General features: G+C 50.6%; 1 protein-coding gene across 4 annotated transcripts in view; it reads right to left on the bottom strand.

Moving 5' to 3' along the window:
- CROCC2 (ciliary rootlet coiled-coil, rootletin family member 2) overlaps positions 1-18,320 on the bottom strand; it is a 94,702-nt gene that overhangs the window by 53,025 nt on the left and 23,357 nt on the right. For all 4 annotated transcript variants that reach the window (XM_019486074.2, XM_059730864.1, XM_059730863.1 and 1 more), the window contains exons 4-15: positions 15,529-15,702; positions 14,500-14,583; positions 13,187-13,287; positions 11,284-11,449; positions 10,546-10,652; positions 9,768-9,995; positions 8,097-8,193; positions 7,870-7,959; positions 6,189-6,404; positions 4,101-4,300; positions 2,584-2,766; positions 1,571-1,715 (exon numbers count right to left, since the gene is read on the bottom strand). In XM_019486074.2, coding sequence (XP_019341619.1) covers positions 1,571-1,715; positions 2,584-2,766; positions 4,101-4,300; positions 6,189-6,404; positions 7,870-7,959; positions 8,097-8,193; positions 9,768-9,995; positions 10,546-10,652; positions 11,284-11,449; positions 13,187-13,287; positions 14,500-14,583; positions 15,529-15,702 — 1,791 coding nt within the window. The remainder of the gene's footprint in view (positions 1-1,570; positions 1,716-2,583; positions 2,767-4,100; positions 4,301-6,188; positions 6,405-7,869; positions 7,960-8,096; positions 8,194-9,767; positions 9,996-10,545; positions 10,653-11,283; positions 11,450-13,186; positions 13,288-14,499; positions 14,584-15,528; positions 15,703-18,320) is intronic.

Here is an 18,320-nt window from a genome sequence, read left to right as displayed (position 1 = left end):
AAGGAGTTTCAAAAGAGCATAAGTGACGCAGGAGCACAAACCCCAGTGAAATCAGTGTGGCTGGCAACCTATATCCAGGAGGTGCTTTGGGAAACTCTAACCCTGCTGACTCAAATCTCCAGCTTATAGTTTCATAGTAGCTAGGGTCAGGAGGGACCTGAACAGATCATCTAGTCTTACCCCCTGCCACAGGCAGGAATGAATGCTGGCTTCACAAGACCCCAGACAGGTGATCGTCCAACCTCCTCTTGAGTTTGCCCAAGGTAGGGGCGAGGACCACCTCCCCGGGAAGCTGGTTCCAGATTTTGGCCACCCTAACTGTAAAATATTGCCTTCTGATCTCTAACCTAAACCTATTCTCCATCAGCTTATGACCATTGTTCCTCGTCACCCCAAGTGGTGCTGGGAGAAAAGAGCTCTGCCTATTTGCTGTTGATCCCCCACTGATGAGCTTGTAGGCAGCCACCAGGTCCCCCCTCAGCCTCCTCTTGCTGAGGCTGAACAGGTTCAGGTCCTTCAGTCTCTCCTCGTAGGGCCTGTCCTGCTGCCCTCTCACCAAGCGGGTGGCCCTCTTCTGAACCCTCTCCAGGCTGGCCACATCCCTTTTGAAGTGCGGCACCCAGTACTGGACACAGTAGTCCAACTGCGGCCTGACCAAAGTCACACAGAGGGGGAGGATCACTTCTCTGGACTGGCTTGAGACGCACCTTTGGATGCATGACAAGGTATGGCTGGCCTTGCTGGCTGCAGTCTGGCATTGGCAGCTCATGTTCATCTTGGAGTCAATAATGACTCTGAGATCCCTTTCTGCCTCTGTGCTTTCAAGAAGGGGACTCCCCAGCCTGTTTGCATGCTGTGGATTCCTTCTCCCAAGGTGCAGGACCCTGCATTTGTCTATGTTGAACCCCATCCTATTTTCATCTGCCCACTTTTGTAGTCTGTCTAAATCTAGTTGCAGTCTCTCTCTCCCTTCAAGTGTGTCCACCTCGCCCCACATCTTAGTGTCATCAGCAAACTTGGACAGCGTGCTTTCCACCCCCTCATCCAAGTCGCTGATGAAGATGTTAAACAGTGTGGGCCCGAGGACTGAGCCCTGGGGTACCCTATTGGTCACATCTCGCCAGGTTGAGTACAACCCGTCCGCCACTACTCTCTTGATCTTGGATATGTGATTACTATGTGGGTAGTTCAGATCCAGGGTAAGGTGTCACTATCCCCAAACAATGCTAAAGAAAAGAGGGAGGAAACAGCATCCTCCAGCAATGGAGATAACTCGCGCTGACAGGCTGCTGTTGCCTCTTTCCACCCTCCTGCCTCTCTCCTGGTTGTTCCATTTGACTAAATGGCCTCTTCTTGGCATTAGTGTTTAGTACTTCACTTCTAAAACACACTAGGAAATGCAAAGCATGGATATTAAATTCTGTTCTACCAGGAAAGGGGATGAAGTGAGAAGAGAAGGCATGAATAGGAAAACACTAGGAAAAAGAGAAGGAATGCCAGCAGCAAGAGGTCTGTCTGAGCCTTGAGGCCCATTAGGGAGCAGATCACAGCATGTTCCTTGGAGACTTACTTTAGAGAGTGCACTGCTTAAGCCTTCCTTTTCACTCTCCAGCACTTCCTTCTCCAGTGTGGCCTGGTTCAAGGATTCCTTTACCATCACCAATTCCTTCTTCAAGGCTGAGGTCTTCTCCTCTAGCTGTTCTAAAGATCTTTGCCTGCAGGAATTATACAAATGGGAGAAACATGAATAAGGTAAAGTGTAGGGGTTTAATCCTCTGGGCCCAGACATATGGCATCTTTACACTGGCATAAGCTTCCTTTACCCCAGTGTAAAAAAAAAAATAGAGCTCTACACCAATATAACTTACTAGAATTGTGTGCAGAGCTACCGTGGGGCAAAACTGCTTAAAAAGGTACTGGTGAAAGTTACCCTGGTGTATGTTATGCATACACAGCTATCCTGGGATAGTTATTTGCTCGGTGCAAACAGACTGTTACCTGCTCCTACGTCACCCAGTGTTGAGGCAGCAACCAGGCCAGGACAACAGGTCCCTTGCTTCTCTAAATCCCAGTGTAGTTCATGCCAGATGTAAACTACACCAGTGTTAAGGTGTCCTGTGTCCACACTGTGCTAGCTGCCTCCATGTATAGTCATTGACACCAGTACAATGTGAGTTCAGAATGGGGCTTATGCTCCCTTGGCCAAGGTACAGGGCAATAAACAACTGGGTTTCCCCATGCATGATCTCAGCTTCATGTCACACTGCCATCCTTTCTTAGTTAGGCAGGGTGGAAGGGAACTTGTACTCCCAGGTCTCAAACTGCTAAGCCTGTTTGACAGCATGCAGCTGGAGGTGTTATTTGTTGCTTAGGACATGGATCAGGGCTATTCTGCTGTGGAGACAACCCCTGCTTTTTCCAGGTAGCATGATGAGCATGGAATGAGAACGCTGTTCTGGCACTGTTGCCCTCATACATGTGTTACTGGATCAGGACCCCACTGGACCCCACCTCCCCTGGGATTGCAGCACTGCAGATGGGATATGGGCATAGGGGAGGGGAATTCCAAGGACAACTCCTCACCCTCGCTCCAGTTCCTTCCTTGATCGCTCCCGTTCCTTGGCCAGATCCTCCTTCTGCTCCTCCATGATGTTTCGCTGCCTCTGCAGTTCCACATTCACTGTCTTCAGCTTCTCCACTTCCAGCCAGGAGGAGTCCACCTGCTCACTCAGACCTCCAACTGTCATCTCCAAGGTCTCCTTCTTCCTGAGAAGGCCAGAAAAATATGTATGGACCTATTTGGCCTTGGTGCCGTGTAATCCACATTGTTCCCTCAAGTGGTTGGACTATGTATGGATCAAGAGGCTCTTGACTCCTTCCAGGCTCACGGAGTGAGCTCTTCAGCTTAAGCAGCAGGAGTTTGTGGATCTAGATTCAGGCTCATTCCTGAGTGACAATGACTGAAATGTCACGGCATCCAGCACACACAGGTCCCAGCACAGGAGAAAGAGTGTTGCAGCACAAAGGCCAGAAGTGTCCCCTCAGAAGAAGGAGTCCCAGCAGAGCTTCAGCTATACCAAAACCCAGCCCCAGCGAGGAGTCATGGCCAGCAGGAACAAAGAACATAAACATTCTGGTGATCTTGGTTTAATATTTCAACATTGCTGAGGACCTAAAAAAGAGTTTCTAGAAAGGGCAACTCTGAAATGTCAATGGTTCAGGCAGTTTGTTCTTTCCATATGGAGGCTCCATGGCATAACTGCCTGGGGCTTTCCCACACAGGCTGGTGAGCAGAGCACAGGTGGGTAGTAGTGTCTATGAGAGCCCAACATTTGGTGCAGTCACATCTGGAGTCCACAGCCCCAGGACAGGTTGCCCCTCAGACTGCTGAGGTGAACAGAAAACCAGACTGCATGTTCCTCTGTCTGTCTAGCCCCTGGTACCCTCCTATATGCACCATAGTGTCTTGCTACCCATATCTTGTTCATATGGAGAGCTGGTCAAAAATGGAAGCTGAGAAGTGGGCTTGACAAATATTTGTGACATTTTCCTTTTCTAGAGAAATAAGACAAACTCTGAAATCTGTCCTGGTTTTTGAAAAAGGAAACTGAGGTTTTCTTTTTGAGATTTTTTTCCTCATCTCATTTTCCTTTTTCCCTATCTTTTTAATGAATAAGGGGAGGGGGGAAAGAAAAACAGGGGAGAGAAAATGGGAGAAAAAACATCTTTAAAAGTTTATCAAATTTCATTTTTCATCCCAAAAATAAAAAATCACTATGAATGTACATCTCTTGGGGAAGGAGGGGAGGGAGACTGTCAGTAAAAAGATTTGGAATGAAAAATGCTGCCCAGCTCTGTCAAAACATCACCACAAGCTCTGATCGAGGGAGGTCAAGAAGCTGGAGATTGGTGGGATGGGCAGTCCCTCTCACTCGGGCTGAGACCTCAGGGGTTGAGTGCTGTAGGGACTCTCACCTGACACAGAACTATAGAGCAATACCTTGCCCAGCACGGCTTGGCATGTTTTTGAGCTTGAGGGAGTGACTCTGGCCTGAGGGACTTCACTCCAGGGCATGGTGGAACTCTGCTGCCATGCTCACCTGCCAAGAATCTCTGCAGAGGCTTTGTAGTGCTGCAGATCCCTTCTGCAGTCTTCTAGGGCTCCTGTCAGCTCCTCCTGCTCCTGCCTCTGCTCCTGCAGTCGTTGCTCTGCCACCTGTGCCTCTTGTTGGCAGTCGAACAGCTGCTTCCTGACAGCCCCTAGCATGTCCCGGGCAGACTCCAGCTGTAAACGCAGCTCCTGGCCAGACAGAGAGAAATAAATGTGGTACAAAATGCAAGTGCATGTCATACCCTGCTAACCTGCCACAGAGGGCCAGAGCTGCTGAGGGGGAAGAGGGATGCAGTGACTTTGCATGCCCATGGGTGCTAGGTAGGACCACATCCAAAAGAGACCTGTGGATCATAATTGACCATAAAAGGAATATGAGCCACCAGTGTGATGCTACAGTCAGCAGAACAAACAATATGCTGGTATGCATCAACCAATGCATCTCAAACTAAACTAAGGAAGTTATTCTCCTGCTCTACTTGGCATTGGTGAGGCTGCAGCTGGAGTACTGAGTCCAGTTCTGGGCACCACACTTCAAGAAGGATGTGAAGAAGCTTGAGAAATTCCAAAGAAGAGCCACTCAGATGATTAGAGGCCTGAAGAGCAATCCATATGAGGAAAGGCTTACAGATATGGGACTGTTCAGCCTAAAAAAGAGAAAACTTTGGGGGGATTTGGTGGCAACTTATAAATATATCAGGGGAGAGCATCAGGGGATAGGCAAACAACTATTCACCAAAGCACCCCAGGGGAAAACCAGTAGCAATGGTCATCCACTCCTAGAAGAAGTTTTCAGACTGGATATAAGGAAAAAATTCTTTATGGTTTGTGTGACCAGACTCTGGAACAGACTCCCAATGGGGGTGGTGCAGGCACCTACCCTGGAGATCTTTAAAAGGAGACTGGATGTATACCTTGATGGAGTTATTTGACCCCAACAGTCTTTCCTACGCAGAGCAGGGGGACTGGACCCAATGATCTCATGAGGTCCCTTCCAGTCCTAAACTTCTGTGAATCTGCTGCCTGTGGCTCTGCCCCCAGACTGAGCTAATAGCTGGGGCTCTTCCCCTCTGAGGGATGTCTAGAAGCCTACTGCAAACCTGGGACACTATTGATGCTCAAACAATGAGCTACATTGAAGGTCTTCTCATTAGGGCATTCTGAGAGTTGCTGTCAGCATTACTGAATTCCCACAGATCCCTGCCAATTCCAACTCCTGCCCTACCAGGCCCAGCACTCAGACCACTGTCCTTCTGTCTTAGGAAGCTGAAACACTGGCTGAGTGCTTCCCAGCCACCAAGGGATGGGGGCTGAACTTCTGACTCATGACCTCCATGTAGTAACACTGAGCACTTGCACTGGGGTAGACAGCCCTGCTGGGAGTTTTCAGAACAAGCTCCAAAACAACAGGCCTGGGCATGCACATCAGAGGCTTATGCAGTTTGCTGGTCTCCCACCACCTCTGCTGGTGACAGGACCCTCATGTTGGGTAGCTGTAAGTATGGCCTCTGGTCTACTTCAGCTGAAACCTTCTTGCCCCTCTCCCCAGAGCTGCAATGTCCTGGGTCTGGCCTTTCCTTCCCCTTCTTTGTTTCATGCTCTCTCCTTTGGACTGTTCCTTGTCTTCTCTCCCAGTTCACCCTGTTAGCCTGTCAGGTCTGCTTTATACAGCCTCAGAGGAGGACAACCCCATGCTCTCCATTTCCTGGGAGGGGAACTAGGGTACAGGGAAGGGAAACAATATATCCCATGTCACCCAGCAGGCAAGTGGCAGAGCCAGCAATGGAAGTCAGGTCTCCTGGGTCTCCACCTCACCCTACTCAGCTACAGCTGAGCAATTCATGTAGTGCAGTATGTGCGTGTGTGGCTTGCTTTTCTTCTGATGGTAGATCCTGCTCCCCACCCCCATGGCTGGCATAGTACCAAACAGGCTGGCTGCGCCTGTGCTCTGCAGACCCTGTGACATGCAATGCTCAGCTGGAGGAGGGGCCATCACTTTGCTCCCCAGGGAAATCTGCCCCTTGGAGGTCAGCCCTGCTCCGAACCAGTGGGAGCACCAGGGGCTTCAGGCCCTTACCTGCTCACGCTGCTGCCGCTTCTGAAGGGCACCCTGCACGGCCTGCAGGACTGTGTCCTGGCGCAATGGGGAGGACACATGGGATGGCGATACCCGCCGGCGATGTGGGGAGCTGGAGTGCAAAGGGGAGCGTGGTCTGCCAAGGTCTTCTTCGACCATTACCCTTAAGCTGCCCGGTGAGAGGGGTCCTGCACTCTCTGCATCAGCCAGAGCCAGCTAGGGAGAGAATCCAGTGAGCAAAGGCAGTGCTTCCCAAATATGGCAACCACCAGCAGCCTCCTCTGCTCCTCTGACGCTATAGGCACTAACATGACTGCCTCAGGCCTTGTCTGCATGGTGAATTTACCCTGATCCAGCACTGTGCCCTCAGCTCCACTGTCTTGATTCATACGCCCTTCCCCCTAAACAGCCCCACTGCTATCTCAGGGTCTGATGCACAGATCTGCCAAGCACCTCCATGTCTGCTTGCCTGCCTTGGGCAGGGGAGAGGTCTAGCAGTGATCAGTGAGGTGCACCACTTGACATGCACAAGGTCACTGCATATATTATCATACCAGCCCTGCACTCTAACTTTTGGGTCCCCCTGTCCACCTGCCAGGTTTCTACAGATTGCTCTTTCAGCTGAGACTGCCCCCCATGCAGGGGTTTCAGTCTAATGAACCCAATCCAATTAAGTATTCTAGCCCTACTGCAATCAGTGGGAGTTCCACACATGCTCAGAGATGTTCTTTATTGAATCAGGGCCTCTGCTGACAAAAACAAATGACCCCAATAGGAAGGCAACTGACAACAATAAAAGTGAGAAGAGCAGTGGCAGGGCTGCATGCCTACATTTTTTTTATAGCGGCACCAGTTGAGTACCAACTGGCACACGCTGATTAACTTCTCATTGACACAAGCCTTATAAGAACAACATGTCCCATAAAAGCAACCTAGACTTTCTCAGCCCTGCCACACTCCATTCTGTGACACACTCGCTCTTAACTCTCACACAGGAAAAGATCTTCTACGACTAACATTCTTGTTTGTTTTCTGTATAGTTAGTTGTCAAGTTCCCACTATCAAGCTGTATGGCATAAATTACCACATTAAAGCTATTACCAAGTGAGAGGCATCTTCCTAAGAGCCTCTGACTGGATTCTGTTGTCTGTCTGATTTATATAGCCCTCATTACCATGGTGCCTCACAATTTAAATGTGTTTATCTTTATGATGCCCCTGGAAGTTAGGCAGGGCTATAATTCTCAGTTTACAGCTTGAGATGTGAGACACTGGGTGCATCTACATGTGTGCCCAACTGCACAGTTGTTATTGCACAGTTATTTTGTATTTACTTTAGCAAGTACTAAATGACTGCTCAATAACTGACATTACTGCACAGCCCTGGCAGCGCAAGGGTTGTTTCTGACCCTACTATGCAGTAGTTTGTTGCTACTGCATAGTAGCTCATTGCTACTACGCAGTAATGTTGGCATCATGGTTAGTGCCCACTGATGCTATGTTGCCAAAGTGATGAGCTACATCGCCACAGCTTGTTGCTATAGCGACATAGCATCTTGTGTAGATGCACCCACAGAGCAGCTAAGTGACTAGACCAAGGTCACACGGGCAGTCTGAGTCACAGATCCATGCCCTAGTTCTCTAACCACAAACTTATTCCTCCTCTCTACTAGGGAGCACACCTGAGTGATGCTGTTCAAGATTCGTTGAAGCGATTCACTTTCGCCTTTCAGGTCCTTCACCTCCAGCAGGTCTCCAGTTTTAGCAGCTTCCTACATTCAAAGATAAGTGCTTTCTTAGTGATGAACATGAGGAAAGATCAGAGAAAGTGTGTGTGTGTGTGTGTGTGTGTGTGTCAGTGGGTGACTGAGGGACTGACTGAGAGAGAGGAGTTTCTGGATTCGTGTACCAGTTTCTGAATATCCAATTTTAGGGCAGAGATGGTCTTCTCTTTCTTTGCATTCTTGTCTTTAAGTTCCTCTGCCAAAACACTCAGCTCTGTTATCCTGAAAGACACAAGCCAGGCACAGACAGCAGGTTCATCAGGAGGAAGACAGGACCAGGGATTAGTGGATGAGGAAACATTTCCTGAACACCCTTCAGGACCTTTGAGGAAAGTACAAAGGAAGAACAAGTCTTGATGGTACCAGGGGAGCGCTATACGCACACTCTGGCTGTGAGGAGCCAGATGACACAGACACCTGATACACTGCATTTCAAAGGTGCTGACCGTATAGAAACGGGGCCCAAAGCCAGGAGGGGGAGAGGGTGGGACAAGGAGCCTGACAGTAGGGAAATGAGTCACGGACTTGCAGCTCTTGTAAACAGCAGTCTTCTGGGCCTTGGCTTGCTATTTGCAGGGTAATGCTTTCATCATTCCCAGAAATAACGTGCAATGATGTGATAAATCCTTTGTGGGGTTCCCAGACTTATTTTTCTAGCCAGTTCTTCAGACTCAGAGCAGCCACAGATGAGGAATGGGCTGCTACTATCATCCTCCCTGCTCTTTCTCTGTGCAAGGGAACCTGGGGCTGCCTGGATGAGGGCAGGAGGGGAATTTGGATGCCAAGAGCCCAAGTCTGCACTTTGTTGGAGGTGGGTCCCACCCAGGCAGGGGGGTTGACTGCAGGAGTCTCCAGTCTGGGCTATGGGTCTCCAGTGGCCTATGGGTCTCCAGTCTGAGTCCTTCCCACTTAGATCTGTCCAAGTTCCCAGTCCTGACCCATCTACTACTCACTTCTCTGGCTCCCCAGTCAGAAGAGGTCTCTGCCTCCGGGTCACTTGTGGCTTTTGGTTCTGTGCTATGGATTTGGCGTGTTTGAGGCCTCTCAGAAAATACTTTCAGGGGTTTCATCTTTTTGCGGCTGTCTCCTTCTGAGCTGGAATTGATAGCTTTATTCATCCACAACAAGCTGGGCAAGACAGTGGAGCCCAAAGTCCATCTCAGAGCCCCAGAACATCCCAACCCGGGAGGTGATGAGACAACAGCTTTTCATTAATCCCCCACAATGGATCTTAAGGCTTACATGATGGGTACAGTGAAGGGCACATCTGAGCAGCCACAGACTGGCCAACAATATCACCACACCATCCAGAATGTGGCCTGTGCCACTCCTGGCACCCTTGCTCCACCTGACCAGGACACCATCCACAGCACAGAGAGCTGCATTGGAGGTTTCTTGCTTAATTTTGGTTTAAATTGAAAGTACAGCTCACTATATACGTTCAGTTGTGGACTGACCCACAGTGCACCAGTTTGGACCCACAATGCTCCTTCAATTTTGGCTCAGTACTGTTTTCATGAAGTAGGAGGAGTTTTGCTTTTTATGCTCAGACTCTCAGGTGGTATAAATCAGTATAATCCACTTAGTATCTCTGGCTTCACACTAGCTGGGCCTTTGGTTTTACAGGAATTATGCCAATTTACCTCAGTTGACAAGAAAGCTCTTCATGTCCTTTGACCCCAAAGGCAAAGTCAGGGACATGGTGCCTGGCCCCTGTTGGAGGCATCAGGCTACCAGCTTTGGTGACCTTTCCACAGATCATCCTGTTGCCTCACTAGGCTTGCTGTCATTTTCACCTGGAGTTCAGCTCTACTTTTTCTCCATCCCAGCGGCTCTGGAGCTGGATCATCTCCCGGACCTTCTCCCGGAGCTGCTGCTCCAGCCGTGCCCCCTGCAATGCCTGTTTCTCCAGTGAGCAGGCAGCACTGTTCTCAGACAGGCGCAGATTTGAGTCCAGGTTCAGGCAGGCAGTCTGGAGGCGGCGTGCAGTCCTTGCCATGTCCATCTTGGCCTCAGTCAGGCCTCTGGCAATGAGAAATTCCCTTGCGTGAAAAGCCACACTGAAATCCCTGCAGTTTTACCCAGCAACATTTCAAAGCCCTCCTGGTGCTCCCAGCCCCCGGCTGCCTTAGTTTCCTCCCCACAAAGCCTGCTGTGCCACCAGGACACTAGCTATGGCAGCCTCCTCCAAGCTGCCATCATCAGCCCCATACCACAGAATCATTTATTCTCCTTTATAAATCCATGCCTTCTTTGGGGATCCTGATCCTCCCTGTGGTGGAGGGTGTAGTTACTGCAGAGACCTGTCCAAGTGAGCACATGCCCCTTCTGACTCCTCCAGCAGAAACCAGAAGATCAAGGAACCCTCTACCTGCATGGAACTAATGCTGCTGTGATTAGCCAACACATTTCTAGCCAAAGCCCAGGCCAGATTTGTGTCCCCACTAAAATGGACTCCAAATAGGACCATGGTACTGGGAGGCTGAGCTCTCTGAGCTCAGTGCATGCAGACCTCTCTGACAAAGGGCCTTCAGAAGGTCTCTCCAAGTAGCCTCTGATGCAGGTAGTACCCACCTCTCTGCCGTCGTCTGCAGCTCTGCAAAATTGCTGCGCAATGTGGCTGCCTGGCGCCAGAGTAGGAGGATTCCGCTGTGCTCATGGCTCAGGTATGTGCCGTAGCTCTGAGAAAGCAAGAGCAGGATGTGACCAGTGGACGGAGGCCAGCAGGAAGCCCAAGGGGAATGCAAAAATAAAAGTCCCTGTGAAATGGTCTGTAGAGATACCCAGCCCCCTTTCCTGAGGTGAAACAGCTAATTCAGACCCTGGCTAAGTGTGAGAGTAGATTAAATTTTTCCCACCTCCCACAGCAATACTCTTCAACTGACACATCACTGCCCATTCTCCCAGCAACCCCCAGTCTTTCTGCCATTCCTTACCATCCTTTTTGGTTCTGACTGAGCTAAGTAACACTGTGTCATCTACAGATATCATGTGCCCCATTCAAGTCATTCCTAAAGACGTTTAGATGGAACCCTGAGGCCTCAGTTGCTGACCCCCTAACAGGTGCTGTTTTGGCCCTCCCAGCTGTTGCTTAAAATCTCAGGACACTAGGAGGGAACATGACAATAAAGGGTCAGATGCCCAACTGGTGCAAATCAGTGTAAATGCCTTGGTGTCAATGGGCAAGGTTGCCAGTCAGTGCCAACTGGCGTAACCCCATTGGTGTCAGTGGGCCAGCGTCCCCACTGGTGTGAATCCACCTGGCTCCATTGCAACCAACAATAAAACAGGCTATGAAGGGGAGGGATTTACCTCTCTGCTGTGGCACCACTGGGACTCCTTCCGCTCCAGCTCGCCTTTCAGCCAGTGCACATCTGCCATCGCCCTCTCCAGCTCTCCTGCCAGCCGCTGGTTGGAGGATTTCATCTGGTCCAGCTGTTCCCGCAGCAAGGTGTTCAGCTGGGAGAGGCTGGTGCTCCTAGGAGGCAAATGATCCAGACACTAGTATTCCCATCTGTCCCAGTCCCTGTGCTAGGCAGTAGCCAGCCTTGGGCTCTTCACACTGCTCCAGCAATGCCCTTGGAACCCCTCTCTGCCTTGGCTCTCCTTGGGACACCCCAAGATTGGCTCTCAGTCTCCAAGCTTCCCTCCTCTTGAATTTACCCTACCCCTGACAATCAAAGAGAGAATCTGGTCTCCTGGTTTGGATTCTGTGAAATCCACTCACCAGAGTGGAGATTGTAGTGGTCTGGGGCACAGCTGTGAAGTCTTCCAACCCCTGCACTAAATATAGTGCTTGTGGTACTTCCTGTGAATTCAGCCTGACAGCCAGCGAGGCCAGTGGACACCAGGCACCAAGAACACCGAGCAATACTATAGAGTGCTGCAATGTTCAAAGCACTGTCTGAACATCAACACCCAGTGCTTGAGGTAGGAAATGAGCAGCCCCATTTATTTACACTTATTAACTCTTTTGGGCTACAACCAAACCACATGCATGGGTCCAGGCACGTATGGAAAAAAAATTACACCACCAGGATAATGAAAAGGAGAGTCCACAGCTCAAATAATAACCTGCCGTTAGGGCCCCCGGCTTACATCAGGAAGCTGCATCCCAACTGTCTGCATCTGTAGATGTGATGGCCAGAGTAGACTGTTGTGATTATCTGTTTTGACCTCCCGCAGACCCAGGCTATGGGATTTCACCCAGGGATTCCTGCCCCAAGCCCACTCCTGTCTCTTTGATGAGCTACAACCTGTTGTTGGAAAGAGACAGCCTCTTCCCCCAGGACCTGGGAAAGGATGCCAGCCTTGCTGCAGGCCTGAGAGGCTCACAACCCCAGAGGACCATGGAGAAAGCACATTCCAGAAGTGAGGGCTAGATTCTTAGCTAGCAGCTCCCCACCAGGTAAGCTCCACCGGGAGCAATCCTGCACATCCCAAGTGCGGCAGCACAGTGTGAGAAGCTGCAAGCCAATGCCCTGGAGTCCTGCCAGATACCTGTAGGCAGCCAGTGCAGGGCACAGGGCACATACCTGCTCCCATTCTGTATCCACAAGGCCTAGAAGTGGTGAGGATGCTCAGGGAGATGTCCCAGCAGGCCAGCACCCATGCTCCAAACCTGGGTTTCTGGTGCGCGCAAGAGGGATCATGGGTTTGTGGGGGACAGATATGTGGTGAGTGGGAGTGGGTAGGCAGGGCCTATCACTTCAGCAGCACAACTGAGGCCCCAGTTTGTGGACATGGGGTATGTACAGCCTGGATGGGTCACACAAAATGGCCATCATTTCATTTGCCCTTTGGCTCTTTGTAGGGCAGCAGAAGGGTGAAAGCAGGCAAAAGCACCTATTGGCCACGTGCAGCACCTTGGTGAAAGGCTGAGAACCAAGGGTTCAGCAGAGAAATCAAAGCCCGTGCCCAATATCACGTGCCTGGGATCTGGAACTGGAAACTGGAAACAGGCTGTACACCTGGTTACCAAAGCTGGGCTTATGGCTGTGAAGTTTTGAGGGCTGCTAATAGGATACAGAGCCTGTTGCCTTCGGGTGACTGGTTCAAAACTGGCTCAGGCTTGAATCAACTGCACATTGTTACCATCTGATGGCAAGTTACATCCAATTATGGGCAATGTTCCAGTGTTGTGTCACCTCCTTCCCCTCCTAGTGAGAGGGATGACAAGAGCCAGCCTGTGGTGCCCTGGGGACCGCAGACTCACCTCTGCTGCTCTTCCTCCAGGCGGGTCAGGGTGCTCTCCAAGTCGGTGCTATAGTCATGCTCTGAGTGGCACAGGAGGGATGTTGTAGACTCCAGCCGTGTCTGCAAATGGGAGAAAAGAGAGGAACAGTCAGGTAAGTTGAGCATATTTCCGAAGAGGCAGGACAGCCCCAAGGAGACAGGAAACTTCACACAGGATGGGCAGAACAATTGACTAATGGGCATAAACTGACAGATACATGGAAAATAACTGGCATTTTTGACCACCAAAGACCACTCCATGGAGCACAGAAATGGGCCAGGTCTGGTCCTTATATAGCCAAGGGCTTTTCTAGCAGACTGTGTCTGACATGGGTTGGAGCAGTACTGTACTTGGAAACCTACTGGACCACTGTGGATAGTTTGCTACTAGGGCTTCAGGGAGAAGGCAGAACAACTTACACAGGGTTCTTTTCTCCCTAAAGATGCAAGTAGTCCCAGTTCCAGAGGGCCAGATCCTCAGCACTTCCCTAGACAAATCAGCAAAGCTAAGCCAATTTACATTTGGGGGGAATTTGGCCCAGGACACCCTATGTGGGTAGAGTAGCACCTCAGTTTGCTCTCAGAGCTGTCATTGGGAACTAAAGCTGTCAGGTTACCTGGGCACTGGAGCTTATTCCTCACTTTCCAACAGGGAGGACAGACCAGTTCCAACCCCCAATCTGCCAGGGGCCTGTGTATGCACTGGCCACTACAGATCTTTGCTGCTCTCCCTTTCCTCCCTGCAGAAAAGACCAGACACCAAAACAGAGCTGAGAACAGCCCCATCCCGCAGTGCCCCCTTTGGGGAACAGTGAGCTGAGTCACAGAGTCCAGTGTTCTCACTGCATGCTTTCTTCCATGCATTACCACTCCTTTCTCCTCTGGATCCCAAGTGCTGTATCCCACATGACTTTTAAACTCTGCTGAAGCCCCCTCATCACCTGTTCTGCATGGCCATGAGATGCTGGAGCTGTTTGCTCAGAGTGCTTTGCAAACTGAAGTGACCAGCTGCCTATGAGAGCCATGTGTTATACAACACAACCAGGCTACTTGGAAGGCCAAATAGAACCATTTCAATTATATGCACTTTTATTAACAGAAGAATACACAGTGGTCTATTTGCAACAGTTATTTTGCGAGGTTAGGCAGACTGCCAAAGCAATGCTGCAATTAAGCACTCAGGGCATGATGGGATACTAATACGTAAATTGCTCACAAAGTCAAGAGTAAAAGCATTGCATGCCTCATTGTATGATGCCTCAACCTTGCCAGGATAACAAAATCTGTACTGACCAGATGTTTTTGATGCTCAGATTCAGATGTTTTCTCCAGCAGCTGCTGCTGTAGGTCCCCGCATCTTTTCTTGTACTGAAGAACCTAGGCCGAGAAACAAAAAAGGGTGATGGGAAATGGGGGAAGGGGCAAGAAGGGAGTTAGGAAAAGAGAATGAAAAAAGAAGACAAGCAGGAGAAAAGAGAAGGGAGAGAGAAACCCGAATCACTGAAGGCATACATCAGTGGTAAAACTGCCAAAGTCACTCCATAGGGCTTAGGTTCCTAAAGAACATGGAGTTTTGAATGTTTTCCCCCACAGGCTTCCTCTCTATCGGTGCCAGTATAGATGATAAAGTGGCAGATCTGATGCCCACTGAAGTCAACAGGACTCTTCCCACTGACTGTCCTTGGCCTTGGATAAGGCCCCTAGTAAAACATGTAGCTGGCCCCCAGCAGATGCAAGCAGCAGCTTGGGATGATCCAGACCCTCTTTATGAGCCTCCAGGTGTGGCATAAACTGCCATGCCTTTGTATTGGTGGCCTAGCTGTTGTTGCCTTGCAAACACTCTGTTGTGACAGAAATATACATTCTTGTGCTCCTTCATCTTACAGTGCCCACAGGGCTGAGAAGAATCATCCCTCCTGTTGTGCAGGGCTTTGGACAAGGACATCCTCCTCTTTCATTTGCTTGGCCAAACAGGATGCCAGGCAAACTCAGTCTGTCCAACAAGTCAGGAACCATACACAGTCAGGGGGGCTCTGTTAGTGTTGCTATTCAGGGACAGCACCCTGCAGGCAGCCTGCCTCCCACTGCTGCAGAGGATCAGATGTCAGCGCTCTGCCTGACATGTGCCAGTGGCTGAGATCAGACTAGGAACAGATCATGCCTTGTGGCACATGGAGGGCCCAAATCCTCAGCAGGAGTCAGTTAGTGCAGTCCCACTGGTGTCAGGGCAGTTACCCTGAGCCACACCAGCTTGCTGAGGAAAGGCTGGTGCCTCCCCCTGGCCCCTGCCCTTGGTGAAACTCATATGGGAAGGGCTCCCACCTTGTTTTGCAGCTTCTGGACCAGCTGGGCCTGGCGCTGCTGCCCGTCCTGGTAGGCCTGCAGCTTGCGCCTGTAGGCCTTCTCATCATTCTCAAATTTCCGCCTCAGCTCTGCAAGTGCGGGGCTGCCATCCCCCTCACGCTGGGCTGCTTCCACGTGCAGTGCCCTCTCCAGCTGGAAAAACAGAGCCCCCCCAACCCCAATATCTAAGCAGCAGAGCAAGGGGGCACCGAGGAGCTGCTGCAGGACAGAGGGACCTAGGCAGATGCTAAATGAGGGTGGGAGCACATGGGATGACTACAGGCTGCAGCCAAACTGATTTCATCGATTTCATAGACATTAGGGCTGGAAGGGACCTCATGAGATCATTGGGTCCATCCCCCTGCCCCAGGGGCAGGAAGTCAGCTGGGGTCAGATCACCTCAGCAAGTTAAGCATCCAAGCATTTCTTAAAGGTATCCAGAGTAGGTGCTTGCACCACCTCTGGGGGGAGTCTTTTCCAGATTCTGGAGACTTGGACAGTAAAGAAGTTTTTCCTTATATCTAAAATGGTCTTCCAGCATCTTGTGACCATTAGACCTTGTCTTCCCTTGGAGTGCCCTGGTGAACAGATGTTCTCCCAGTTCCTGATGCACACCCCTTGTATACTTAAAGACTGCCACCAAGTCACCCCTGAGCCTTTGCTTCTCCAGGCTGAAGAGTCCCATGCCCCACAGCCTCTCCTCATAAGGCCTGTTCTCTTGACCTCTAATGGTGCATGTGGCTCTCCTTTGGACTCTTTCAAGCTGATTTGAGAAGGAGGGGCTGGGAAGCAGCAGCCCTGTGCTCAGCATGGCCAATGGCTCTGACTCCTGGATCTTTCCCCTGCCTTGTACTCAGCCATGACAGTATTTCCTAAACAGGTAATAACAAGTCTGTGTACACAGGATCTCATTTCATAGATTTCATAGATTTCATAGACATTAGGGCTGGAAGGGACCTCGGAAGATCATCGAGTCCAGCCCCCTGCCCAAAGGGCAGGAAGTCAGCTGGGTTCATAGGATCCCAGCAAGATAAGCATCCAGTTTGCTCTTGAAGGTGTTCAATGTAGGCGCTTGAACCACCTCCGGTGGCAGGCTGTTCCAGACCTTGGGGGCTCGGACAGTAAAGAAATTCTTCCTTATGTCCAGCCTGAAACGGTCTTGCAGTAGTTTATGACCATTCGACCTAGTTGTCATCCCTTGGGGTGCTCTGGTGAACAAACGTTCCCCCAGATACTGGTGGTCACCCCTGACAAACTTATAGGTGGCCATCAGATCACCCCTGAGCCTGCGCTTTTCCAGGCTAAAGAGCCCCAGGGCTCTCAGCCTGTCATCGTAGGGTCTGCTTCCCTGACCTCTGACCATGCGCGTGGCTCTTCTCTGGACTCTCTCAAGCTTCTCCACATCCTTTTTGAATTCTGGAGCCCAAAACTGGACGCGGTACTCCAGCTGCGGCCTCACTAAGGCCGAGTACAAGGGGAGAATGACGTCCTGGGATTTGCTTGAGAAGCATCTATGGATGCAAGCCAGCATTTTGGTCGCTTTACTAGCCGCAGCATCGCACTGCAGGCTCATGTTCATCTTGTGGTCAATGATGACCCCCACGTCTCTTTCTTGCATAGTGCTAGCCAACATAGCACTGCCGAGCCTATAAGGATACTGCGGGTTTTTCTTCCCAAGGTGGAGAACCTTGCATTTATCGGCGTTGAACACCATCAGATTCTCGTCCGCCCACTTGCTGAGCCTGTCCAGGTCAGCCTGGATCACCTGCCTGCCTTCTGGTGTGGATGCTTTTCCCCAAAGTTTGGTGTCATCAGCGAACTTGGCCAGTCCGCTTCTGACTCCAGTGTCCATATCATTAATGATGATGTAGAACAGTATGGGTCCAAGGACAGAGCCTTGGGGGACCCCACTGGTCACCGGACACCACGATGAGTGACTTCCATCAATTACTACCCTCTGGGTCCGACCCCAGAGCCATTTTTCCAGCCAGTGGATCGTGGAGGACCCAAGGCGACAATTGGCCAGTTTCTCTAAGAGGTGATTATGGGAAACCAGGTCAAAGGCTTTTTTGAAGTCAAGATATATGACATCAATCTCTTCTCCCTTGTCCAGGTGATAGGTCACCTGTTCGTAGAAGGAAATGAGATTGGTCAAGCAAGACCTACCCGCAACAAACCCATGCTGGCTATCCCTTAAGATGTTGGTGTCGGCCAGTCCATTAAGGATGGCCTCTTTAATAAACTTTTCTAAGAACTTCCCCGGGATAGAAGTCAGGCTGATGGGCCTATAGTTAGCTGGATCCACTTTCCTCCCTTTCTTGAAGATAGGCACCACATTGGCCTTCTTCCAGTCTTCGGGCACTACACCAGAGCACCAAGAGTTTTCAAAGATCCGTGCCAGAGGCTGGGATAACTTCATAACTCACCTGAAACCTCCCTACTTTTCAGCCTGATTCTCTGGCCTGGGAGACAGGGCATTAGGGTGAAGGAGCCAAGAAGATGTAGGTCTGTGGAGGAAGGTGTCTGGCTTTCGCTCTTCCCCCAAGCTGTTCTCTTCCAAACTAGCCGCTCTTCCTCTCTGCCTCCTCTGTCTCTTGGGCAGTGGTCTGGTAGCACTGCATCTGTGCAGACCCTGTTCAGTGCTCCAGCTGAGTCCCTTGAGGGGAGCCCACATACCTGGGTGACTCTATTCCCTGCCGTCCTGCAGCAGGAGGGAAAACCCCATCTATGCTGGCACTAACTCCTCCTGGAGTCCTCTTTCTGGAGGGAAA

Source organism: Alligator mississippiensis, chromosome 7 (genome assembly GCF_030867095.1).
Source record: "Alligator mississippiensis isolate rAllMis1 chromosome 7, rAllMis1, whole genome shotgun sequence".
NCBI classification, from domain to species: Eukaryota; Metazoa; Chordata; order Crocodylia; family Alligatoridae; genus Alligator; species Alligator mississippiensis.
Note: the sequence above shows the minus strand (reverse complement) of the source record. Positions and strands in the feature narration are given on the sequence as shown.